Genomic DNA, 23,759 nt, shown 5'->3' on the forward strand with positions numbered 1-23,759 from the left:
ACTATTGATTGAAAATTGCAAAAATTGTAACTAAATTCACATCCGATTTCAATTAAACTTTGTACATGTATATAACTTACTTAGACCTACCAAAGGTACCTTCTGAATTTTCATTACAGGCACAGATAAAAAATTTAAAAATCGTTATCTTCACTTTTGCCTTCGCGATTGCGACCAATAACAATAAAAAAACATTATTTACGCATTAGCTAGTAAACCAATCCTTCTACCGTCTTAAAAAATACAAGCTGATGGGTCCCATTTTGAAAAAGTTATTCGTTTTTAGAAGGTGTACGAATAATTTGTACACCCACTGTATGTTCGAAATGTTCGTAGAATGACATAAAGAACAACGAATTTGGGACAAGATGATCTTCGGCAATGCAAGAACGCGCCTATTAGAAGAAACTTTCCGATCGGACGCTCCCCGTCAAAAGAACCTCTAATTACGGAGGCAATTAGTAGCGGGCGTGAACGATTCTCCTCCGCTGATACGCGATTAGATAACGATTACCGCAGTTTACTGAGGGTGCTTGGAATGGAAATCTCTTTTAAGACTGGCTGCGGATTTCCTTCTCTTTTATTGGAGGGATTAATTCGGAGGCGAGCTTTCATGGTGCTCGGTTTAAATGTGCCTGGTGCTTAGACCTGTATGGACGTAGCTCTGTATCAGTAACTCAGGATAATGAAAAAAGTCTATGGTTAATGAAAATCGAGCAACACTGTGCTTTGGATTTATAGAGACCTCTGGATCTCGACAACTCTAATTGAGATTCTAATGAACATTGCAAAGAATAATTCCCGCAGAAGTGTTTCAAGTTGTGGGGCTCACGGAGATATTTGAACTTTATTGGGGACGAGATAAAACCAAGAATCGATTAATTAAAACAGTATTAAAAAGTGCTATGTACCGTGAAAACTGACTGCACAAGACGTATTACACTAAAAAAGTTCATGAAAATTGTTAAATTCTGCACCGCTCACTGAAAAATGTTTCCACGAGCGCCAAACAGGTAGTGTTAGACAGAATCAGGTCAGGCAAGTAGCATGAAAAAGTACGCGGTCAGGCGATAGAATAGGAAGCACCGAAGAAGTACAATAATCTATCACTGACGTGGAAGTAGAATGGACCTACACCTGCACGGACAAGTAGAACACGCTCGTAATAAATCGGACAAGCAGTATATGTCAGCACTTGATCGGACGAGCTAAACTTCTCTTTACGACCCATATTATGAAACAATCTGTTTGCGACAAAATCTGCATCCGCGTTGGTAAGTAGAAAAGGTCTACACGTGTGCTGAAAAGTAGAACAAAACGTTCGATCGATTAAGTAGTATGTATCGGTACTTGATCGGACGCTTGACGCTTTAGAAGTAGACTGCGGATTTTTATCCATTTTTAGACGTCATTTCAACGAAGTATTATATAGAAAAATTTTAAGATAACATAATAATTATATATCACTACGCACGAACAATCGAAAAAGACTAAAACTTTCGCATAATGCACTTCCTATACGACTTGGACCTTGGTTTCTGATAATGATGCACACGATGGTAAAAAGGGAAACGAGAACATTAACATAAAATAGGTATAGTTTATAAAAGCACACAGGTGCAGCCGGGAAGGTTTTGCGACCCGCGGCACATAGATTCGGAACTTTCTACTCGAACTCCTACAACATTTATGCAGATATACATTGCCGGATACGATATCATTTGGGTCGAAGTTTTAATTAATGGCACAGCGAACGGAAAGTGCAGTAAATTGTATAGAGCAATATATTAGAAACCTGTCAACGTGCAACAAGCCAGAACATCGATCTCTTTCTGCGAGCAATTTCGTCTAGTTTCTTCTGGGCGAAAACTGCTGCTTATTTCGCTGAGAAGTTCTGCGAAACTTTGCGGAACTTTATTACCGATAATAAAACTCTTCCTAGAATTATGCAAATAATTTAATAGCTAGTCGATTAGAGTAGCCCAAACGTATTCTGTTCGAGAATCACTAAAAACGTCAGGGCTTTAAGCGAGTTTACGTTTAAATCTAAAAGAGCCTATTCACGATAAAGCATATTGCGCAACAATGCCTATTACGCAACATGATTGATCGTAAATGATATTTTGTGCACAACAAACGTGTTGCGCAACGATGTGTACCGTGAATGGCAGTGTTGCACAAATATTGTCAGACGAGTCTCATTACTGCTGCTGTGTGTGTGCTCTGTGTGTCCGATTGCTCAAATTATGCGTCAACGTGAATAAAATTTGGATTATGAGCAACATCATGCTGCACAATATGATTGATCGTGAATAGGCCCATGAAGATAAACCTAAGTCCTACTGGAAGTTCTATGTCGTAGTAACAGCATGAAATGCACGAACGAATGAAAATGTAGATCCACGAGGCGTATAACTCCGCATAAAAGAAAACAAACATCCGGACACGGTGCCACCGGAGTTACGAAACAGTGAAGTAGATTGGCTGAAAGCATTATTAAGATTAGCAGCGGCACGTTCTTCTTCATTCTTTCTTTTTTTCTTCCCCACTTCGGCATAATTTCTCCGGGTGTCCGTTGCATTGTGCACCAGACTCTTTTCCGTCTGTTCCCCGTCTTACTTCGCATTTCTGTGTCTCCTCTGTCACTTTGTATTGCCACGATGCCACGCGTTCCCGAGGAAAATGTGTGCATCCATTTTCATATTGCAAGAATGAACCAGCAAACAGTCGGGTTACTACATTTGACACACGTAGTCGATTGTACGCGACATTGGAGATTTCCTTCAGCCGTAGTCAGTTTTGTTAACGAAAAATTTACGTGTGGAATGTGGCATAGAATAGTTATTTTTTAATGATCCATTAAGAAATCATTTACACTCTTAAGAAAAATACTGCGTAAAGTCAGTGTCGTGAGAACCGCGGTAGAGCTGTAAAGACGTGTCAATTCGAAACTCGCGTTTGTTATCTACCATCAGCTGTGTAGTTCGTTGACCTTACCGTACGTCCCTTTGCTTTCGGCGCTGCTGTATTCCTGAAGTCAGCTGTGCAGTTCTTCTCCAAATGGCTCAGTGACACACATTTCGAAGCAGCAACTGCATTTATGGCTCAATAGGAGAGTTCTAATTAAATCAATTTCTGCTACTTCTCTTGTTCATTGCTTTACCACGGCGCCTAACCATCGCGCGTTGAGGCCGCTCTTAGATTGGTCCGTGTTTTTCATTAATAACTCCTTAACTCGAACATTTTTCGGACACCCTGTATAGGCGAATCGCAATTTAATGGCAGTTTATGTAGGAATAAATTAATTTGTTTCATAGTTCTCCATGAATAAAATATGACTGCATAATTGCAATCATTTTCAAAATGAACTATGTAAATCCCAAACCAATTATAATCAAATGTGCGGTAGTATCTATTCAAATCACGTCTGACGATGGAGATAAACGCCGCGTATTGAAAATAGTTGCGAAATAAAAAATCTCAAGAGGAATCATTTTTATCCATTTGTTACATTCGGCGTGATATTCAGAGAATTTGTATTTTCGATTGTTAATGTGAAAAGGATACGTTGAGGAAATTTCTAACAATTTGTTTCTTTCAATTCATCCGCACCAGCCATTATTTTGTAACTTTTATTCCTAGAATCATTTTCTCAGCAGGAAAAAAGTTGTGCTGTTATTTACATCGTATGGGCATTGTGCAATCATCAAATTTTTTCGAACTTCCGACTTGCTAAACGACCGTTGTCAGTAATGGAAAGTATTGCACATGGGCCGTTACACTTCGAGAACTCCGAGAAGAGAGATGCTAAAGAGTAGCTTTATGAATGTTTGACCGATGCAAGCCGGTTCGGGAAACGCCATCTTCGATCGTAAATAATTCAACGAGCTTCAAGGAAGGTTTTCTCGATCGTGCGCAGAGAAGTCGACGCCCAAGGGGCTTCAGAATATGTTCTCAGAGAGTACTACTGAAATTAAACATTCTCGAAAATCCAATCGAATATACCGCCTGCCGCGTTTTTACCGCGAAAGGAACGTTTTCCTCTTGCGCCGACATGCTACCCGATGCATTCCTGTAATTTTTATTTTAATCTAACGTAATGCACTGCAGCCACTTTTTAAAACCTCCAGCAGAAGAAGCATACTGGAAGTAGGAATAATTTTCCAATTTAGAGATACACTACTGCCTACATGGTTATTCACGGTTATCGCGAAGATGACAAAAGTCATATTTTTCAAACAGAGATTCGGGTTCCCAGTTATTTTAAATGGTGTGATTCTTTCGCGAAAATGGTTTTGAAAGAATTTTTGTGCACTACTGTACAATACAAAACATTCTTGGGGTACATTTTATTGACCAAATAGGAAAATATAATCAACGAAAGTCATCAAACTGAAATTGGTCATTATTTACAAACAGGCACTTCTCCCCGATTTTGATACAATTTTAATATGTTATGCAGCTACACATTTTGAACAATTTTTTGCTTTTCACATACTAGGAGCTCTCTTCTAGTTTTAGAGATATTTGCAAACAACTATTGCTAATTCTCGATTGAATTTTCCTTGTTGAATTTCCATTTTTTTTTTGTTGCGAATATCTCGAAAACCAAAAGAGAGCCCCTATTATATGAAAGAGAAAGAAGTCTCTTTGTAAATAATTACCACGAAAGTATTTACAACGACTACGAATGAAATTAAAGTTCTAATATCTCTTGCCAAATAGAAGTTGAAGCGGATTGCACACATATGATTAACAGAAAGACAGGTGAAGTAACAAAAACGAAAATTCCTTGAAAATATCTGTAGCGAACAGATTGTAAATATAAAGCGTACACCGTAGCGCGATTTATTTTGCAAAATGTAATTCGAAAATAATCTGTCGCTTGTACGAAAGCTCGGAATTCTGCGAAAATGGTGCATTCAGCGCAGCATTAAATCATTTTGAACGGATTCGCTATTGCACCGGCCGCGTTCGAAAATAAAAATATTTCTTTCGCATAATGCCCTCGTCATTCGACACTGGTATGTCCGGTAGCATAAACTCGGTTAATATCATCCGTGTAACACTAGCCACGGTGCACCACGTAATGCGGACGCCAGCACAAAATTATATGTAGTATTACATTATAATATTTACTCGCTATACATTAATCCTGCTAAAGCTCTCAACACGGCTGTTATAATTAGACCGGTTGATAATTCCATGAAACGCAAGGTAACGCGTTCAAACAGACGCGCCTCGTCATTCTTCTGTTTCTCGCTACTGGAATTAGGTGTTGCGTAACAAAGCGAACACGTTATACTTGTTTCGCCAGCAATACCAAGATCGGCCGGGACGATAACCGGGAACGCGCATGTGTATCCGTAGAAAATTCCGATAATAAACTGTATTATATTAGACGAGTACTACTCCGCGTAGAACCGAAGTGTTACTATAAGCACACTACGTGTCAGCCGAGCACCGTAACGAGAACGTACAAAGATAACGCTATCAGAACCGTATAATTTATGTTACGTATTATCCCCTCGAATGCAAAGTGCATGCGCGGAATACGAAGACCGAGATCGAGGGAAAAACGATTGCACTTTTTCATTTTATTCTGTGGGATGGACTCTTTCATCTTCATAGTTTTGCAAATTCGTAGAAATTTTTATTCCAATTTTGTCACACAAGATATCTTTCACGAGGCAAAAGAATTGTTTTATAAAGAAAACTATATGGTACTATAAATTCATAAGTATTTTACTTTCTTAGTCTATCAAGGAATGAATTCATTATATTCATAAACAATTATTAAAGCCGAGATAAATTGGAAAAATAATATTTTTATATATAAAAAAATAAAATATTTCGTCCGTATCATTTTCTAATGAAAGGTTATTAATTTTATTTTTTAGTAGCAGCTTCGCATTATGTCTTTTCAGATTTGCTGTAGCTCGGATGTAATAAATGATTAATATCACTGCTCTTCAGTAATGTATTCGTTCATCGATGTTTGAGTTATTGAAATACCTTTACAAATGGCAAATGTTTCGAGTAATGATGATAATTAGCCTTGTACAGTTCGAAAAGAAGAGATAACATTGAAATTCGCTTGCCTGAACCTCCATTATTATTATTTTCACGTAAATATGCGGAATAGGTGTTCTCGTGATAATTATAATATTCGAAACGGTGTATTTAATACTTGGGGATTATACAAATTACAATTTATTAACCCTTTGCAGCAGAAGCTATTTTAACTTGAAAATTAAACATTTCTTCCGACCTAGAATAACTGCATTGTATATGATTTTTTTTCATTTTGTGGATACGAAATTGATATAATACCTCATAGAATACTTAAATGTTTAGTAATTGATTAGATACCAACATACTTAATAATGTAAACAATTTTTAGTAGGTACTTTGAGTCAGCACTCGACTGCTAAGGGTTAAAATCTGTGATGTAAGCTTAACAATTTCATGTCTGCAGATTAATCTAATTTTACTTAGGTACAGTCACAGTTAAGATTCGGTAATTAAGGGAACAGATAGCGTCGAGTGAAGACACCGGTACCAGTGTTCGTTCCAGCGCGCAAAATACGCCGAGAAAATAATGAGTACTCCCCGAGTGGGAGCTGGGAAAAGTGGCGAGGAGTCTTTCAACAAGATTTAAAAGTGGAGCAAAATTCGCGAAGATAAGACAACTATTCGGCCGAGCAAGTTACCCGTAATTCACTGTCTTAATGCATCTTCCTTTAATACACGCTGGCTCTGCCGCTGCCGCTTTAAAGCATTCCCGGGGACGGATCGTGGAAAGAATTTCACCGGGCCGGCTACGCTGTCGCGTATTAAACCCCGTAATTAATTACGCACCGAGTTTATTAATGACGCACAGTGTGTAAACTTCTTAGTCGCAATATTTCCTTAATCACCGAAACTTCGTTAACGATCAACAAGGCGGCAGCGGCTGCGTGAATTCCGTCATAGTTTCTCGGGCACCGCAGTTTATCCGCGATCTTGGATCGTTAAAAATTTCATTACAAAAATAGTTCCACGCTTATTATGATCCGAGTAATCGATACGATCGCGTAAATGCCATTTCGATGGCGCGGTTCAAGCCTCCTCGCAGATGCGAATCCAATTACTCTCCTGTAGTTAATGTACAAACTTCGGAGCAATCTTGGAGAATAATAATTCCACTGTAAAATAATCAACCAGAACAGAATGGGTTGAACTGCTTGATATTATCATTGTCTTAGCGTTATACAATACTGTAACTGAGATTGCAGGTACAAATGTTGTTAATATCTCAAGCATGCATAATCCATATACAATATACAGTCCTCGACAAAATGATAAGACACCTGGCATATTTTTAAATTTCTTGTATTTAAAGGTGGAAAGTGTACACTCCTATGTTATATCCTGAATACTACATACTATCTCCAAAGTAAACACGCGAAATCTTAGGATTGTATCGCATACCATAGCAAAATTAGAGAAAGATATGTGAACACGGACTGACATTGCTTCGACAAAAGTATATAAACCAACATTTGGCTTATTTTCCAATCATGTGACTTCTACCATTAGTGTACTTAATTTAATTTCAATATTAAATTCCCTTACCGAAGTACCAGTAAATACTACAGTGTAAATACCGCCTGCCCATGCACGGACCTATATTACTATTGCGTGCCATACACCCGAAAGCTTTATAACTCTGTTTATGGTTCGATTACGATATTCTCTGTTATGAATAAACGCACGATAAAGTAAACATAATACCACTAGTAATAATAATTTATTTATCGGTGACTTATTCATACGAAATGGAATGATTAAACTTGCAGGACGAAACGAACGAATATAAAGGCGAATATGAAATAATACAATTTCGTGTGTTCGGAACGGAGGAATAAAAATGAGAAAAAAACACAAGTTAAGCGTAATAATACGCGAGCGGAGAATAGCCGTGAAACAAACGAGACGCGCTTTGAATTTTTCAATTACGAATCGATATTCGGATTACGGCTAATGGCCAACAATTCAATACGGCTCGAGTTTCCGATTTATCGTAATTTTATTCGATCGTACAGCGTACACGCAAAGCCGGATGTGTCGTATCTGTTCGGCTACGGGTTTACGTTATGATGCGCCGGGTCTCGGTATTCTTAATTTCGCACCGAGTGATGCAGACATAATCCCGGAGCCGGTATTAGATATTGCGGACGGCACGAAATTTCAGGTAACTGGTAATAGGATAGGCAGTTACAACACCCTGTGGGCAATATTACGATAAGCAGGCCTCCGGTAATGCGTTTGTGACGTGGTCATACGACTAGGACGTTATTACGCGAAATCCAGCTTTTCGATTGACCGCGTTTCTGCCACCGCGACTTTGTTCTTCCATGCGCTTGGAAATAACTGTTTGAAACTTTAATACCAGTTGTCCCATCTCACCTGAACATTCTAAGCCAAAGATATTTGATTTTGCAGAGAAATCCTTGCAAACGACTCACGAATGATTCTCCAACCCTCGTTCTGTCTGCAATCGATACGCCTCACGACATTATTTTCCGACGCGAATTTCTCGTCGCAGTATTACGATGGTATAACAGTTCGCGCGCAGATGTTCCATTCCGTCCGTAGCGGAAATCGTAATTCAATTAATCAATAATTTCCGAAACATTGATGTTGCTGTAAAGCTGTTTCTCCGGAGCCTAGCAAATTGAATTTAGTCCAAACCTTCTCATTACGTGGCATCCTCACCAACTTAAACATATTAACATGATCGAAGAGGTCCAACGTAAGCAGCTCCACACTGTCGATAACCCATTACGCCGTCCAATGAATAGAACTATGCATACCTAAAATAAAAATAAACGAGCGAATTAATCTTCGTTGTTAATACGTTTACTGAAATCGTTGACGTTTCCTTTCATGGTCAGTATTGAATATGGTAATCGATATCGGTATCGGAACCGATTTCCTTTCCAAGCCTTAATGTACGTGTCCATATACGTGTCCATTTGAGAGTTTCTGTCGACAATTGCTCTCGAGAGTACTCTCAATTTCTGTGTCCATTTGAGAGCACCTCAGAAATCTTTTGCTCTCCGAGATTGATGCTAGTGTCAACTCTCGGAAAGTCCTCTGGTGTACGTGGCCATTTAAATTTTATGTGTGTAGCGCTCAGATGAATTTCGATAGTTAGAAGAATACTCGTGAACAATACAATTGTTGTACTTTATAAGAAAAATGAAATATTCCAAAAAGAGAAAATACTGAACTAAACCATGGATACTGCTTGCGGTCGGATCTATCTAATGAGGAGCCTAATTTCTCTATATTTCTACATATATGTTTGTATATTTTTTTATATCTTTAACAATACATATTAATAATAATTTGGTCAATTAATCTTCCAATATAAATTGAAAAATCGGTGTCGATATATAAAAATTTTTAAATTGAGATTACTTTGGTTTCTGCGTCAGACCATACTTTCCTGCCCATTGTTCGATTAATGTATATGTATAAATATATGTATACAGGGCGTCCCAAAATTCCTTCAACAGTGTTTTTCGTTAATAACTCCTGAACAAAGCCGCGGCCGCCATTTTTACCAAGGAAAATGTTGCTTCAAATGATCTTAGGGATCTCCCATTTCCGGATGTTGAAGGAATTTTGAGACACCCTGTATGATGGCAGAGTAAACTAACCAGAAGACTAAGAGTGTTCGTATAGCTGATAGTTGTTCGCCAAGGGAAAAACTGAACGTGTCCACTTGCGAGTTACAACCTGCTGTTCGCTCTTCGAGAGTTTTTCGTGCAGCTCTCCGCAAGCATCCTCAACACCGTGTACACTGACGAATTTGACTCTCGAGAGTAACTCGCGATAGTTTTACTCTCAGATGGACGCGTACCTTAAGAATTTCAAACCACGAGAAACATTGAACATCGCGGTTCCAATTCTTTTGGCCAGGGGCTACAGAAGCGAGCGATCTTCGGCAAGAGCCGAGCATCAATTCCCAGAGCTCAGAAGATGCCTCAATCGCGTGCGAGGTCGATCGAGTGAACGAGTCCGCGACCAAGTGGAAACGGAATGGCGATCGGGGAAAATGTCTGGGGGCGAACAACGGCATCTGTAAGCGGCGACAGAGGCGTTTGTAACGCAGGAATTTATCGCCGGGGGCTGGTGGTAGCCGCACTCGTCCATGAGTAAGGGAGTTGGGGGGGGGGAGGCGAGCAGCACTCCTTTATCCGTTGGAATCTTGGCCGTGAATCAAATCCCAGATTTACGACCGGTACACGTGTATATCAATTCCGCAACGAGCCGATTATCGGCCTGGCAGAAACGGTCGTGCCCGAGCCGGTCGTTGCTTTTCGTTGAATCCTTGCCAGCGATACACTATCCGCATCAAAGGAAAAGTATCGTCTCGAGCTTTCTCTCCCCGCGTCCTCGAGCTTTTCTTCCATCGCAGCGACTTCATCGAGTTTTTCGCGCTTCTTCCGCGCCGTTGCCGTCTATGCCCTCTCCACCTCTGAATACGATAAGATATTTTGATCCGCGAGCCTGATCCGCGAGCTCCGATTTGCTTACCCGGCCATGAACGCCGGAATCGCCGAAATTTTCGAAAAATCTCGCTTTATGGAGCCCTTTTTCTCCACGGTCTGCCGCGTCCACCGACCGTGATTCCTCATCAACGACGCTCCCAGTCCCAGGCATTAATGTCCTATCGAGTTATCGATTTTTCAATCGCGCGTTCCTCCGAGCAGTCCTCCAACCAGCGTATCTATTCGCGCATTGTTCGCGTTCCTCGAGACTGATAAGACACGAGGCGGTCCCATCAACCAGATCCACGAATTCTGCGAGCCCAAGCCTCGCGATGGAACATCTCTCTTAACAACCTTGTCTTCCTGAAACGCTCCCCTTTTGTTCCAGTCGACTCTGAACTCGATTCGATCTACGCCAGTCATGCCAACAAGCATTTTCTACGCTGCGAGCAAGCTGCGTTAGCTACCGGAACGAGACTTCGGGGCGAATCGTGACGGAAGAGATAGAAGTATGGGGAACTGCCGCATGCTGTCTTGCTCTCCGTTGCGTAGCTGGTTCGAGTAAAATGAATGTCGAGCATTTCAGTAGGTTTACCTATAAAGTATTTTGTAGGTTTACCTTTAAAAAAAGTGAAGGGGTTGATCAGATATCCCACACACAGAATTACTTTGGAACGTTTATTTAGAAAGCTTCTAATTTCGCTCTTTGCAAATCGTGAAGACTAAATTGTCGAACTACGCTATCGCAGTCGTGATTTCATTGTTTAAATATCCCTCTGCGGTGTCTTCGAACCACGTCGAATTTGAGCAAACGCGATTGCAGTCGCCTAAACTACCCGACCAAACGTCACAGTTAGAAGATGCAGAAGTTCTGCGAGAGGTAGGGACGAAGTGGTCAATTTTGAATCGCGTTTTAAAGTTTGCGCGTGTCCCGGGTCGCTTGCTCGCTCGCTCGCCAATGTTTTAATAGAGTTTTGCGATGTGCGAAGCGAAGTTGCATCCGCGCGACCCAGTGTTCAAGCTGGAATTGCATTCGAACGGAACGCGCGGTGCGGGGAAAATTACGTTTGACTTCTCCGAGCTCTCTCCCCTGTACTCGGGTCTCTCTTTTTAACGTAAACTGCGAGCATTTTTCTCTATTACACGGGCGCCTCTTTACAATTCGCGGCGCGACGCATCAGAGCGTTGCACCATTCTCAGGCTGCATTATTTATTCGCTGTTCCGGCGGCAGGTACGTGAGGCGAAACACTACGCGTAATAAAATTGCCGGTGTGTGTGTGTGTGTATATTTGTGCACTCTCGGTGAGGAAGGGAAAATTCGTTACATTTATTAATGGTATCATCCCGTCTGCCAGTGTTTGCCGGCCGAGCGGAACCGCGCTAAACACGTTCGCCTGCGCGACATTTTTTCCACGGATTTCGCTCGCGCCTCCAAATTTATTCCTCCTGGAAAACGCCATTTATTTGCGCCCGCGGGATTCGCGGGGACCCACGTACCCGGGGTAATGAAGCGAACTATACTTCGGTGACGCCTGCTCGAGTTATGTGGATCGCACGGTCACGCTCTGCTAACAATATCGCTGTGTTCCTCCGCTTTAAGCACCTTGGAAATAGAAGCCGGACGGTTTCCGCGTCTCTCCTCTTCGGGAAAGGCATGACGGTATTATTCAAGCAGGAGCGAAATTATTATCTCAATGGGGGTGGTAATCGTACAGACGAGTTGAAGACCCTGCAATTGTTGTATTAGGTTGTTATACGTGAGATGGAAGACGGTTTGCATAACTCTCATCTTCGGGAAAGTGTGACGGTATTATTCAGGGACGAGCGACATTATTGTCTCGATGAAAATAAGGTTCCTAGAGACGATACACTCCGCGACAAAACGATAAGACACCTCTAGATTTCTCATGTTTCTCAATACCAATTATGTGTACAAAGATTTTGTATATAGATCTGTATAGAGTGTCCTCTGTTTAGTAACATACGAAGTAACTGCTATTATTTACGTTGTGTCTTAGAAGTTATATCAGTTTACATGAAAAACCGGTGCGTCAAATCGATAAGACATGGTGATGAAAAATAGTGATTTAATTACACTGTCCAATACCAAATTGGTTCCACGATTACTGTTGGGTGGTTCTTACAGAGTTTTTTGCGCTGATTCCGAATCTGTCCTTAATTTTGCAGAATCTTTTTCATATCACAATATTTGTTTATGGTTGAAAAATAAGTTTTTTTAAAATTCATGTTTCTCAAAAACCGTTCGTCTAGGAGAAAAATTAAGGACAGATTCGGAATCAGCGCAAAAAACTCTATAAGAACCATCCAAGAGTAATTGTGGGACAAATTTGGTGTTGGACAGTGTAATTAAATCACTATTCTTCTTCACCATGTCTTATCGTTTTGACGCACCGGTTTTTCATGTAAACTGGTATAACTACTAAGACACAACATAAATAATAGCATGTTCGTGTGTTACTTCGTGTGTTCTTCGTCTGTTACTAAACAGAGGATACTCTATACAGATCTATATACAAAATCTTTGTATGTACACATCATTGGTATTGTGTCTTATCGTTTTGTCGCAGAGTGTATTTTCGTTTCATATTATATGTATAAACTTCAATGCCATTTAACACAGCTTCGTTGTATTTCGAATTCAGAAAGTCAGTATAATTGTAAATGTACCCGGTGCCCCAAAAAGTGAGAATTTCTGTTTCTTACAATCAACGCAGACATTTTTTATTTTGCATGAAAGTCCAAAGTCTAATTATTACGAATAAATAGATAAAAGTTGACCCCCATAAAGCTTTGACGCCCCCGGGTTCCTCAGTAAACGGACAGAACTGAGAAAGAGGAGACTCTCAGAAAAATGAATGCTGCCACTACCGCAACTCAGGTACATTTCGAGATAAATACGGGAGTGTCCGAAGCTTTAAGTAATAAGTGCAAAACGATCCTTCTCCGCGTAGCGGACGATTAAAGTTAATCATAGAAATGCAACTTCTTGCCGGAGGAAAATTATGGCTGGGCAATAAAAGTAACGAACGGTGTTTTCCTTCGGACCAAGGTCCATTATACTCTTTCACGTCCAATTTATCGTCCCGGGGAATGGAAGTAAGAAGCAAATTGGCCGAGGGAAAAAATTTGATGGGAAATTAGACGAAAAAAGAGCACCACCCGCCGGAGTCTGCGCGAAGCGTTCAAGAGTAATTTGAATTCCGGAGGCATCATAACCGTCTTCCCGATAGTCGGCGACTGATGGGCAGCTCAACGAGGACAACTAATTAATCTGGCGATGGCGGTCGGAACGATGAGAAAGCGTTACGAGTGTAAGGCGCACGGCCCTACATTATTAATGAGAGCCGATGATTAGTATACTTTCATTTGTCGCCGGGAATTCAAAGGGAATCTCATTACTCCAGCGCGGAAACACATTTTCGATAGAACGCAAGAAACGTGCGAGATTATGCTTCCGATAAATTATCGCTCGTAAAATACTTGCTGCAACGTGGAGGAATTGAACATCACAAAATGAAAAAGTCGACATGGTTATTTGTGTCCGTCGATAATATGGGTTTGGAGCGTTTGTCAAACTGAAGGGCGATATCCTTGCAATCACAGATATGATCTATTTACTTGGATTTGCACAGAGTTTCCAGATTAATCTAGAATCATTTCGCTGTACCATTTTTTTACGCTACAGTGCAGGTAAATACTAAAATGTTTATGGATAATGCAGTCAGAGTTGTGCTAATTCAATTACATTGTAATTCAATTACGCAATTGAATTACATTGTATTTCAATTATATGTATAGTAATTCAATTACGTCGTAACTGAATTACATAATTCAAACCTTTCAATTAATTCAATTACTAAGTATTTTAGTCAGATGTGTAATTGAAATACAATATAATTGAAATACAATAAAATTAAAATACAGCTCTCCAAATTATAGCCCAGAACTTTGAAGAAGTATTTTTATGTTTTTCTTTCATATACTTGTTTGCTGTCTGTACGGCGTAGTTTCTATTCCTCGTCCTCGTTCATAATATGTAACGCTATTTCATGTTTATAGTTGAATTTTAAAAAATGTGTAACGCAGAAATTATTTCTGTTCAAATATTGTAAATTTATAAATAATAAATTCCTTTTGTTTGAAACCTTCGCATGGATTTTTCAACCTCTCCTTACCTATTCCTTTATTATTCTTTAATTTTTTATTTTAATTTAATTACATCGCAATTTAATTACAAAGTATTTTATAATTGTACTGTAATTTAATTACAATGTATTTTATAATTGTACGCAATTGCAATTACGAATTAGATCGTAATTTAATTGAATGAAGATCTGAATTATAAATTACAATATAACTGAATTACAATGTAATTCAATTACTTTATAATTCTAATTCCTGGAGTAACTCAATTGTGATTCTGCACAACTCTGAATGCAGCATTAGAGAATTCTCAGAGTAAATCATACGAACAAATGATTGGTAGCATCTTCAAAAAATCGTTTAAAATATTTTTCAGAGGCCGCTACAGTGAAAAGTTAATTTGATTTGAAACTGTCTCCAGAATCTAATTAATCCCAAATCACGTTGGAACAAGATTATTAAAATGAACGAGAACAACCTATAAATTTTCAAATTCTTCTCGACCTGTTTCGCCATCAAATCCGTAATTTCGCGAATTTCGATACAAGCCGAGGAGCATTTTATTCAGGTGGGATTTTCGAGAAAATCGAATGATTTCCTCAAGGAATTTTATCCGGGCTTCGCGGATCAGCGAAAGAATGGTTCTCGCGTGGTCCAGTTGAGTCACGCGAGGGAAGGCCGTCTAAAATCGGTCTCTCAGCCGTGTGGTCCGTATTTCTGTCAGAGTCCACGAGCAGGCAAACTTATGGGCACGCTAAACGGACCGGGCAAAAGTAACGCGCGTATAAAGAACCGGGTTTTATTAGCGGGCGCAAGTTTCGCGACGTCTGGTTGGCCAAACGAAAGTGCGAAAGCCGTACGGAGACCGACTGTTTCGCGGATCGAACGGTTGACAAGCCCGCGATAGCGGAACGATGCAATCCGGAGACTGATGGCCAGATATCAACTGCACTCCGCAGGATTAACTCTTATATCATCGTGGAACAGGACGCACTGCTCTCGGCACAGCGCCGATTAATTACGCCGACTCGCCGAGCACCCACGGTTCTTCGTTTCACGAGTGTTTCGCTCTGATTTCTCTCGATGAGTTTCTCCGTTTTCCAGTAATGCTAAAATATTCGTGGTCATCGGGCTGAACTAATCTCTAAATGAAAAACGGAGAATCCGGTGAACATTTGAAACGACCGGGAACTTGGCATGGCTCGCTTTCGTTCGACAAATTAAATGCTACCCATATACGTTCAGTCAAAAATCGTGCACCCCTTCGGACAGAGTGCACATTGAGCATTCTTTAACAGCAACTAATTTTTCATTCAGTCAATGTTACCAATGATTTGTTGAAATGATTTACTACTGAGAAATCCTCGGGTACGGTGCCATTTTCCGAGGAAGTTTCAACCTTTAGCGTTCCGAATATTTTTCGATGCTATCAACAACCCGAATTGTTAAAAGGAACTTCTTGAACCAATCTTATTCTTAAAACATTGGAGATGGTTGTAGACTCATCTATTTATTTTCTCTTTGTTTATTAATGTGCTTTATTTTAGCATCGATGCAATTATTCGTTCATATGATTTACTACTACCAAATCCTCAAGTGTGGTGCCATTTTTCGAGGACATTCCAGCCCTTGGTGTTCCGTATATTTTTCAATGCTATCGGCAACCACTACTGTTACAGCAAACTTTTCAAAAATCACAAATCTTATTGTGACAGAAGAAAAGAATATTTGCGAATTTATCTGCTCTGATTTCATTTATTAACTTGCGTTATTCCAGCGCGAATAAAAATATTGGGTAGGCAAGAAATTAATTTCGGTATTTTAAGGTGAAATAGAGCCCAATTGTTTTATTCGAGTAATGAACTTTAATGAATAAGATATTTTCCCTTTTGTTCGATGATCTTTTGCCAAAGAGAATAAATTAGAAAATATTTTATTGATTGAAGTTCATTGCTTGAATAAAAAAATTCAGTTTTATTTCACCTTAAAATACCGAAATTACTTTCTTGCCAACCCAATAGTATTGCTATGGTTGCTATTGAGATTGTCAATACGAAATGTGTACAGTGGCGTGAACGGCGTACAAAGCGTTAATTATCTCCAACATCGAAACAATGTTAAAGTCAACGAAAAATGAAAAAAACGTGTAATGCTACAGCAAGATCCGCGGAGAAGGTATAAAACGGTACAAGTTCCGGTACTAGTTGCATAACTGGGGGCAGTAAACTGCACTTGGCCACTTAATGGGCAACAGCCGTCTATGCCCCTATCGCCAGGCCGCAACAACAACGGCCCCCAGCTCGTCGACTGTTCGCTGAAATGAAATTAAATGGTGTGTTTCCGTGAGCAGAATACTTCGTGACATTTCTGCGAGACATAAAACTGAAAGAAGTACGGCGCGTCTTTTCACGTTTACCGGTGGCTACGATCAACAGTCTTAACCCTCGAAACAAGATAGAAACATTTTACCTTTAGTTGTAAGAGGTTCTGACAATATACGGCGTGTCCCACGGTGAGTGCCGTTTGATATAACTCTTGAATGGTACGCGATAGGGATGTGTAGAGGGACTTTCATCATAATTTTCTATGTAGAACGTCGTTATTTCAAAATTATTTCACGGTCACTTCGTGTTTTTTAAATGGAATGCCATATTTTTGTTTTGATATTATGGAAGTACAGAGATTTAGGCAATCCAAGGTTGCATAAATGTACAACTTACATGAGAAATATCAATAATAATAATCAAGACAATAATGGTAAAAAAAAATGGTGTTAAATATACATATTGTATAAAGGATTCATAGAAATGTTATTTGTAAATGTAGATGTATTTCTTTACGTCGCAGAATAAAAGCAATGTCCACGAAAGGTTTATTGAATTAGAAACGCACAAACGCAGCCATAGTGTCCGACAACGTGCGCGAGAGTACATTGCCGTGCAGAAATAATATATCGGGATATAAATACATCGAAACGTCGTAAAGTTTGCTTTATTTCCCGAGCTTTTGGCAAACAGGGTCGGTTTCGGACGTGAGGGTGCACCAGAGTGCAACAACGAAACAATGGGGAAACGAGAGAAAGAGCCGAGAAAAGAAGAAGCTCGTCTTCTCACCAGATCCTCCGGGTTCTTCATCGTGCAAAAACGTCGAGGAAGACGGCAGGAGGATGCCACGGGCCCGCAGGACATCCGCCTAAGTGATGCATCGTATCCTCCCGACCCGTGCACATTCTTACAATCCAGAAAACTAACGTTAAAACAATGCCGTAATAAATTTGTCGGGGCTTTTGTCCCGCTAGCACTATGTTCGTAGTTTCTGGCCGCGTTCTATGCGCGGAGTATTAAAATGTTAATGGAACGTAAAGAGAAGAATGGCTTCCATCGGGCGAACGACGAGAAAAATCTACGTCTATTTCGAAGAGCCGTTTCAAAATGGCCGTACTAAACTTTATGTGACGCCCGAAGATTCTTATAACCGCGGAACTGCACTGTAAACACGATAACGGCTAAACAGAATTCATAAAATTTTGTAAAACACGGATCCGAGGCCGTAAAACCGACACATCCGCGAGATACTGCTGTCTGATTAAGCGCTATCTGGTTCCACTGGCGATCGCACTGTTTATTCTGACTTTAATGCCCAGGCTTTTTGCGGTGATTTTTGCATGTTTAGGGACTGTCTGAAATTATGGAAAAATTGTGATAGAATGCTCCGAGGTAAACTGCGTTATACTGCTAAAGTTTTGAGCGTTTAGAATCTCTTGAAAACCTGCCGCGAAGAGTACTATCAACTCGAAAAAAGTCGCAAAAAAGAATCGGATCGGATCTTTGACTTCTAGAAATCATTAGAAGACAGTCCGATAAGTTTATATGCATCTGGAGTGCATATGTATGTGGTCGTCGATAAAATGCAATATCGATTCGAAAAGAAATGGTAAAAGATTCAGTCGGTTCTTTCAGCATTAATCATTAGAAGACAGTTAGGTGAGTCGATATGCAGCTGGAGCGCATCGCGTGCAACAGCTTCGGGCACGCGGAGCGTTTTAATCGCTCGTTATGCGGTTCGGTGTTCTGGCGGATTCCGGCCTTTCAATTTCAGACAAGCATTCGATACGGGCAGATTCATCTTGATTACCAAAATAATCTGGCAGGATATCGCCGATGGCAATTCCATCCATCGACGTCTATCCTGGCGCGTCCTGACGTTTCCTAATTGCCGGGATAACTGGACGAAATCATCTCTAGACCCGTGGCTTATTATCTTCCAGCCCCGGCGTGTCTCGATTGACGTGATTTCGTAGTCGAGGGCACCTCCTATGGAAATACTCACGAAATTCGAACGTCCATCGGTCGTACGATCGAAACGACCGTTTTCGAACCGGGTTCAACTTCCGCCTCCTCCTTCCTCCTCCTTCCTACTCCTCTTCCTCCTTTCTCCCCCCGCTCGCGAACCATTCCGACAGAGAAGCACACTTCACCGTAATTGGAAACCGGCACTCTAATAATTGAATAATAGGCGTATTGTCGATTGTTCAACTTCGATTCCGCTTTTTAAGGAATCCGCGAAGCGAGCCGAAGATACTAGTTATGCTCGATGGAGGTGAAAATCATTTTTATTCCTCCGTGAAGTACCTTTTAGCGAAAATGGAACTCTTCTACAGCCATATTGTTTGGGGAAAGAATCCCCGTTGGCTGTGTGCACGTGGAACAGCTGAATTCGCTCTTTATTGGTTTTATTGATTTTAGTATAATTAGTAGATTGCGGATCTTTATGGAGAAAAATTTTCATAACTGTGAAAAGATGCAGGAAAATAGAAATTCATATCTTTTGTTAATAGGATTGGGAATAATACCACGATTGAGTCACATTTTTCCAATAATTTTACTGTTTTGTGCTTCTCCTGCTCATTAAACCGACAGTCTAATAAGTAGAGAGGAGTTGATGATCTCCTTGAGGATTTAAATAATCCACATTTTAAAAACCGTAGCGAGTATGCAATGCACTCTGCGCCTAACACTACGGTACACTTATTTTGCAATAGTTTAATATCGAGAGGCAACCAGTGCAGACACTTGTGAGTATGGTATGAGGTTCTTGAACCATAGATCACTGGTCTGATGAAATCGACAGTGTACATCTCTCGTCACGTTTTTGTTAAAAGTCTCTCACCGAGTAAATCATTTCTGAAGGAGCATCTTATGTTTCGCAAAGATTGAAAGCGTGTTCGACTAGGATTAGAGAAGAGCTCGTCGGCAAAACGCTTTCGGGAGTATTTTTCGCGCGTGACTTGACACGGTTTATTCTGTGAAAGGAATTCATTTCAGGAGATTCGCCAAGAACAATTCGAAACGACTATGGACCGTGCCCACTCAGGATCAAGGAGATACAAGCGGCCACTTGCTAGTTAATTAATTCCCTCTTAGACCACCGAGTAGGGTTCTTCAATGCTGTCTACGGCACCGAACCATAATTGACCCCTAGTACACCCTTAGTACCTGGAGGACACGGACAGGGTGGTGCTGACGGCGTTTATACGACGACAACGGCATTGAATTCCATTTGGTGGAACGTATAATCAAGATTACCGAAAAATTCTAATTAGCATCCGACGCTTGGGAGGTGAGGCTTAATTCAAAATTCTCGGCAGGCGTTCAGCCTGCTGCCGGCCGTCATTATAACGAGCCGCTAAAAATGAGCTCTTAATATCCTCACGCTGGACAGCCTGCATATCAAGTGTACACAGGCTCCGGAGCGAAGCATTCATATTTCTCCGGGATGTTCAAGGACCGTTTAATTGAAACAAATGGATTTGTCGCGCTTGCGATAATGAGGGAGAAAAGCCTCCACGTTTACGTTGAAGTTCGTCGCGAAATGAAAGAAACGGGGAGCTTATAATCGCTTCTATAGATTCACCTAATGAACGTACTTCTTTAGATTTTTGTCCAGACAGTATAGACAACAGGCTACTGTATTATTATAATTTTCTTTGTTTTCTACTTTTATAAATTCTTTTAGTTGTACAGTACTTCCTAACATTTTTTATGAAACTTTTAATTTAACATATCCGTGACATTTCTCTGATTAAAATGATATCAAATCCAATACAATTTGGATCATATTTACTCATTCAATTCACGATACATTATCGGAACTGTTATGGTGCACATCTCTTGTAAATATATCGAGGCATTACCGTAGAACTGATAAGTACTTTAGTAGATTGAGTACATATGTGTCTACAAGTGTTATCCGAGGCGGGGATTGAAACGGTCTCAGTTGCGATCTGTTTCCCGATGGCGGAACGTTAGCGGATTTATGGCTACTTAACGTCGATCCTAAAGGATTCCATTGAATCGTTCGAGTTCGACGATTCAGCAAGGATTCGGCGTATCGACAGCGCCTTTGCCGCGTCTCTTTACTGCTTCTCTGTTAATTGGCCAAGTAAATATCCCGATGGGGAGCGGGGGAGGTGGAGAGCGACCGTTGAGAGACATGTTGTCGGACATTCTGCGGTTGTCAAAGCGAGAGTCTGCGGCGCCCGCATCGGCGTCACAACGTCGGATAGATCAATATTGAATGACGCCGTGAAAATGCTAATATTGGCGTTTCCTTTCGGTCGGCGAGCAGCCGGCAGCAAAAAAGTAATCAAATAAGGACGACCGGAATGTCGGCCCGACGGATATTAATGCCGCAAACATTTCAAATGTGTTCCGATCGAAACCGATAAATACGTTCCGGTATTTCAACGCCGATTTCTTGCACACTTGTAGCTCGCTTCCCTGGATCAACAACATTTTGAACACTTGCAAACGTTTCACTCGAGAAAGATCTAAATAGAATTTTGACAAAACTGTAGTATTTTATAAAGAACTGAGTATTTTATAAAGACCAAAACGAGAGCAAAATAAATTTGGCTGGCTGGAAAATTATGCAATCTACAATCGCTTGCTGCAGTTATGTTAAACAGATTTGTAGGTCAACTTCGTTCAAGAATGAAGATACCTGTTTACCATAATCGTTCCTTCGGTTAATATTGTTATGGTTATATCCCGAGTTCCTGCATTTTCAAGAGGGTTTAAAAATTGTAATAAAATTGAAATCGTTGTCTGTAAATCGCTCAGTACAATGAAATTTTGTCTAAATCCGCCTATGAAGAAGTTAAAGTTTCTTAAGTATCCGCAGTCTACAGTCGGACATGGCCAAACACCGCAAGAAAATTGTATGTGTAAAGACCATACTTCGCGAACTCGAAAAAGAAGTATCTTCGATCCACAATGATACGAGAATAACGGGTTATCTGCCTCGGCTATGATCCCCATCGCCGCGACAAAAGTTACACCCACAGAACGGAGGCCAACAAAGTGCAGGGCGAGGACGGTCCGCGGGAGTATAATTCAACTTCATTCGTTCCGGGAAGATCGCGAAATGACCGTCCGTAATAGAAAGGAGGAGGATAAAGGAGAGCTCGCCTTTGAAAACTCAGATACGTTCCATTTGAGCACTCAGACCGAAGAAATATCGTCCAATCCTTCCCCAGCCAATTTTCCGGGAGCCAGTTGCTATACTGGGGCCACGGGGACGAGTGTGTGACACGTTGCTCCCTCCCCTCCTCTCCCCGTTACCCCCATACCCTTCCCGTTCCACTAGAGCCAAGAACACGACATTAGTCCCGGTCTGTTGAGAAGTGGAAACGTAAATCACATTACTCCCTTCTGTTCCGTCTTCATTCGCCGAGTACCCTGTTCTGCAACCCCTTCTTCCCCTACCACACGCGCACACCACCTTTCTATAGCTGGTTCCTTACTGTGACCAGCGCAACGGAGACGGACGATAATGCCTGTATAATGGACCTTGATGGTCCCCGGGGTAAGTGACCGCGGTTATCTGTCGAAATGCTTCGACGCACACGGCATGATCTCCATTAAACGGGCCCATTCGTTTCGCTGACGAGACGGACTGTCTAGAGCCCCGGAAACGAGCCTTTAAGAAGATTGCTGCGCGTGAACGTGGTTCGATGATCCCCGCCTTTGTACCAAGTCGACCGGAATCGAGAAATCGAAATTATACTTCATTCGAATACTATGCCTTGCAAAAGGAATCTGGACCTCAGCAGGTTAATTAATTTTAAAATGGATATGAATCAATTGCTGAAAAATTGAATTATAACTTGTATTTCTACTAGGGACGGTCTCACTCATAAAGTCTCCGGTCTAACTAACAATAAGAAAAACCAATTTTTTTTAGAAATTCCACTTTATTCGTCAACATACTCTCCTTCAAGAGTGATGCATTCATTCCAACGCTCCCCTAACTTTTCGATGCTCTTTATGTAAAACGATTTGTCTTTGCTCTCAAAATAAGCCTCAGTTTCGGCAATCATTTCTTCATTTAAGCCAAACTTCTTTCCCTGGAGCATCTTTTTCATGTTTGCAAAAAGCCAGTAGTCGCTGGGGGCCAAATCTGGAGAGTGCGGTGGGTGGGGAAGCAATTCGAAGCGTAATTCGTCCAATTTAACCATTGTTTTCATCGCGCTCTGAATCGTTGACGCGTTGTTGTTTCTGGTCCGGTGTGAGCAAACGCGGCACCCACTTCGAAAGCAACTTGCGCATGCCCCAATTTTCATGTAAAATTGTAAAGACACTGCCCCGTAAAATCATGATAGTCGACACGCATGCGGATTTACGCCGGTTCTTTTCAGCGTTACACGGCCGGTCTACGTGTCGCTTTACGACATCGTGAAAAGTATTTCCTGCGTTTTGCGTAATCAAACAGTGCCCCCGGCTGTTGTGCCGGCACGCGTTTAACGTACGAAAATAATAATAATAATAATATCAACAAGGTATATCTTTACCGCCTCTAAAATTGTATCTAGCCTGGCGCGGCGCGGTGTGGCGGGCAACTATTACAGTCGAGTCTGCCGCTGAAAGTTTTTACTGGTGCTTCGAAGACGTAATCCGAATTACATCGGGCCGGGTTGGAGCTGAATTATACCGAAGGCCTAATTCCGTCTTTATTAGCGGCTATATAGTGGCAATAGAAACGTAACGATG

The 23,759-nt window shown here is 40.9% G+C and overlaps 1 protein-coding gene across 4 annotated transcripts in view; it reads right to left on the minus strand.

Moving 5' to 3' along the window:
* The window catches only part of LOC143208047 (disks large 1 tumor suppressor protein-like), a 428,128-nt gene that overhangs the window by 108,094 nt on the left and 296,275 nt on the right, over positions 1–23,759 (minus strand). For 2 of the 4 annotated variants that reach the window (XR_013008821.1, XM_076422096.1), the window contains one exon: positions 4,559–8,858. The exons of the other annotated variants lie outside the window; for them this stretch is intronic. Coding sequence is in view for 1 of the 2 variants with exons in the window: in XM_076422096.1 (XP_076278211.1) it covers positions 8,827–8,858 (32 nt within the window). In the remaining variant the exon portion in view is untranslated. Of the gene's footprint in view, positions 1–4,558; positions 8,859–23,759 lie in introns of those variants that run through there. 4 annotated transcript variants of the gene reach the window in all.

This window comes from Lasioglossum baleicum, chromosome 4 (genome assembly GCF_051020765.1).
Source record: "Lasioglossum baleicum chromosome 4, iyLasBale1, whole genome shotgun sequence".
NCBI classification, from domain to species: Eukaryota; Metazoa; Arthropoda; class Insecta; order Hymenoptera; family Halictidae; genus Lasioglossum; species Lasioglossum baleicum.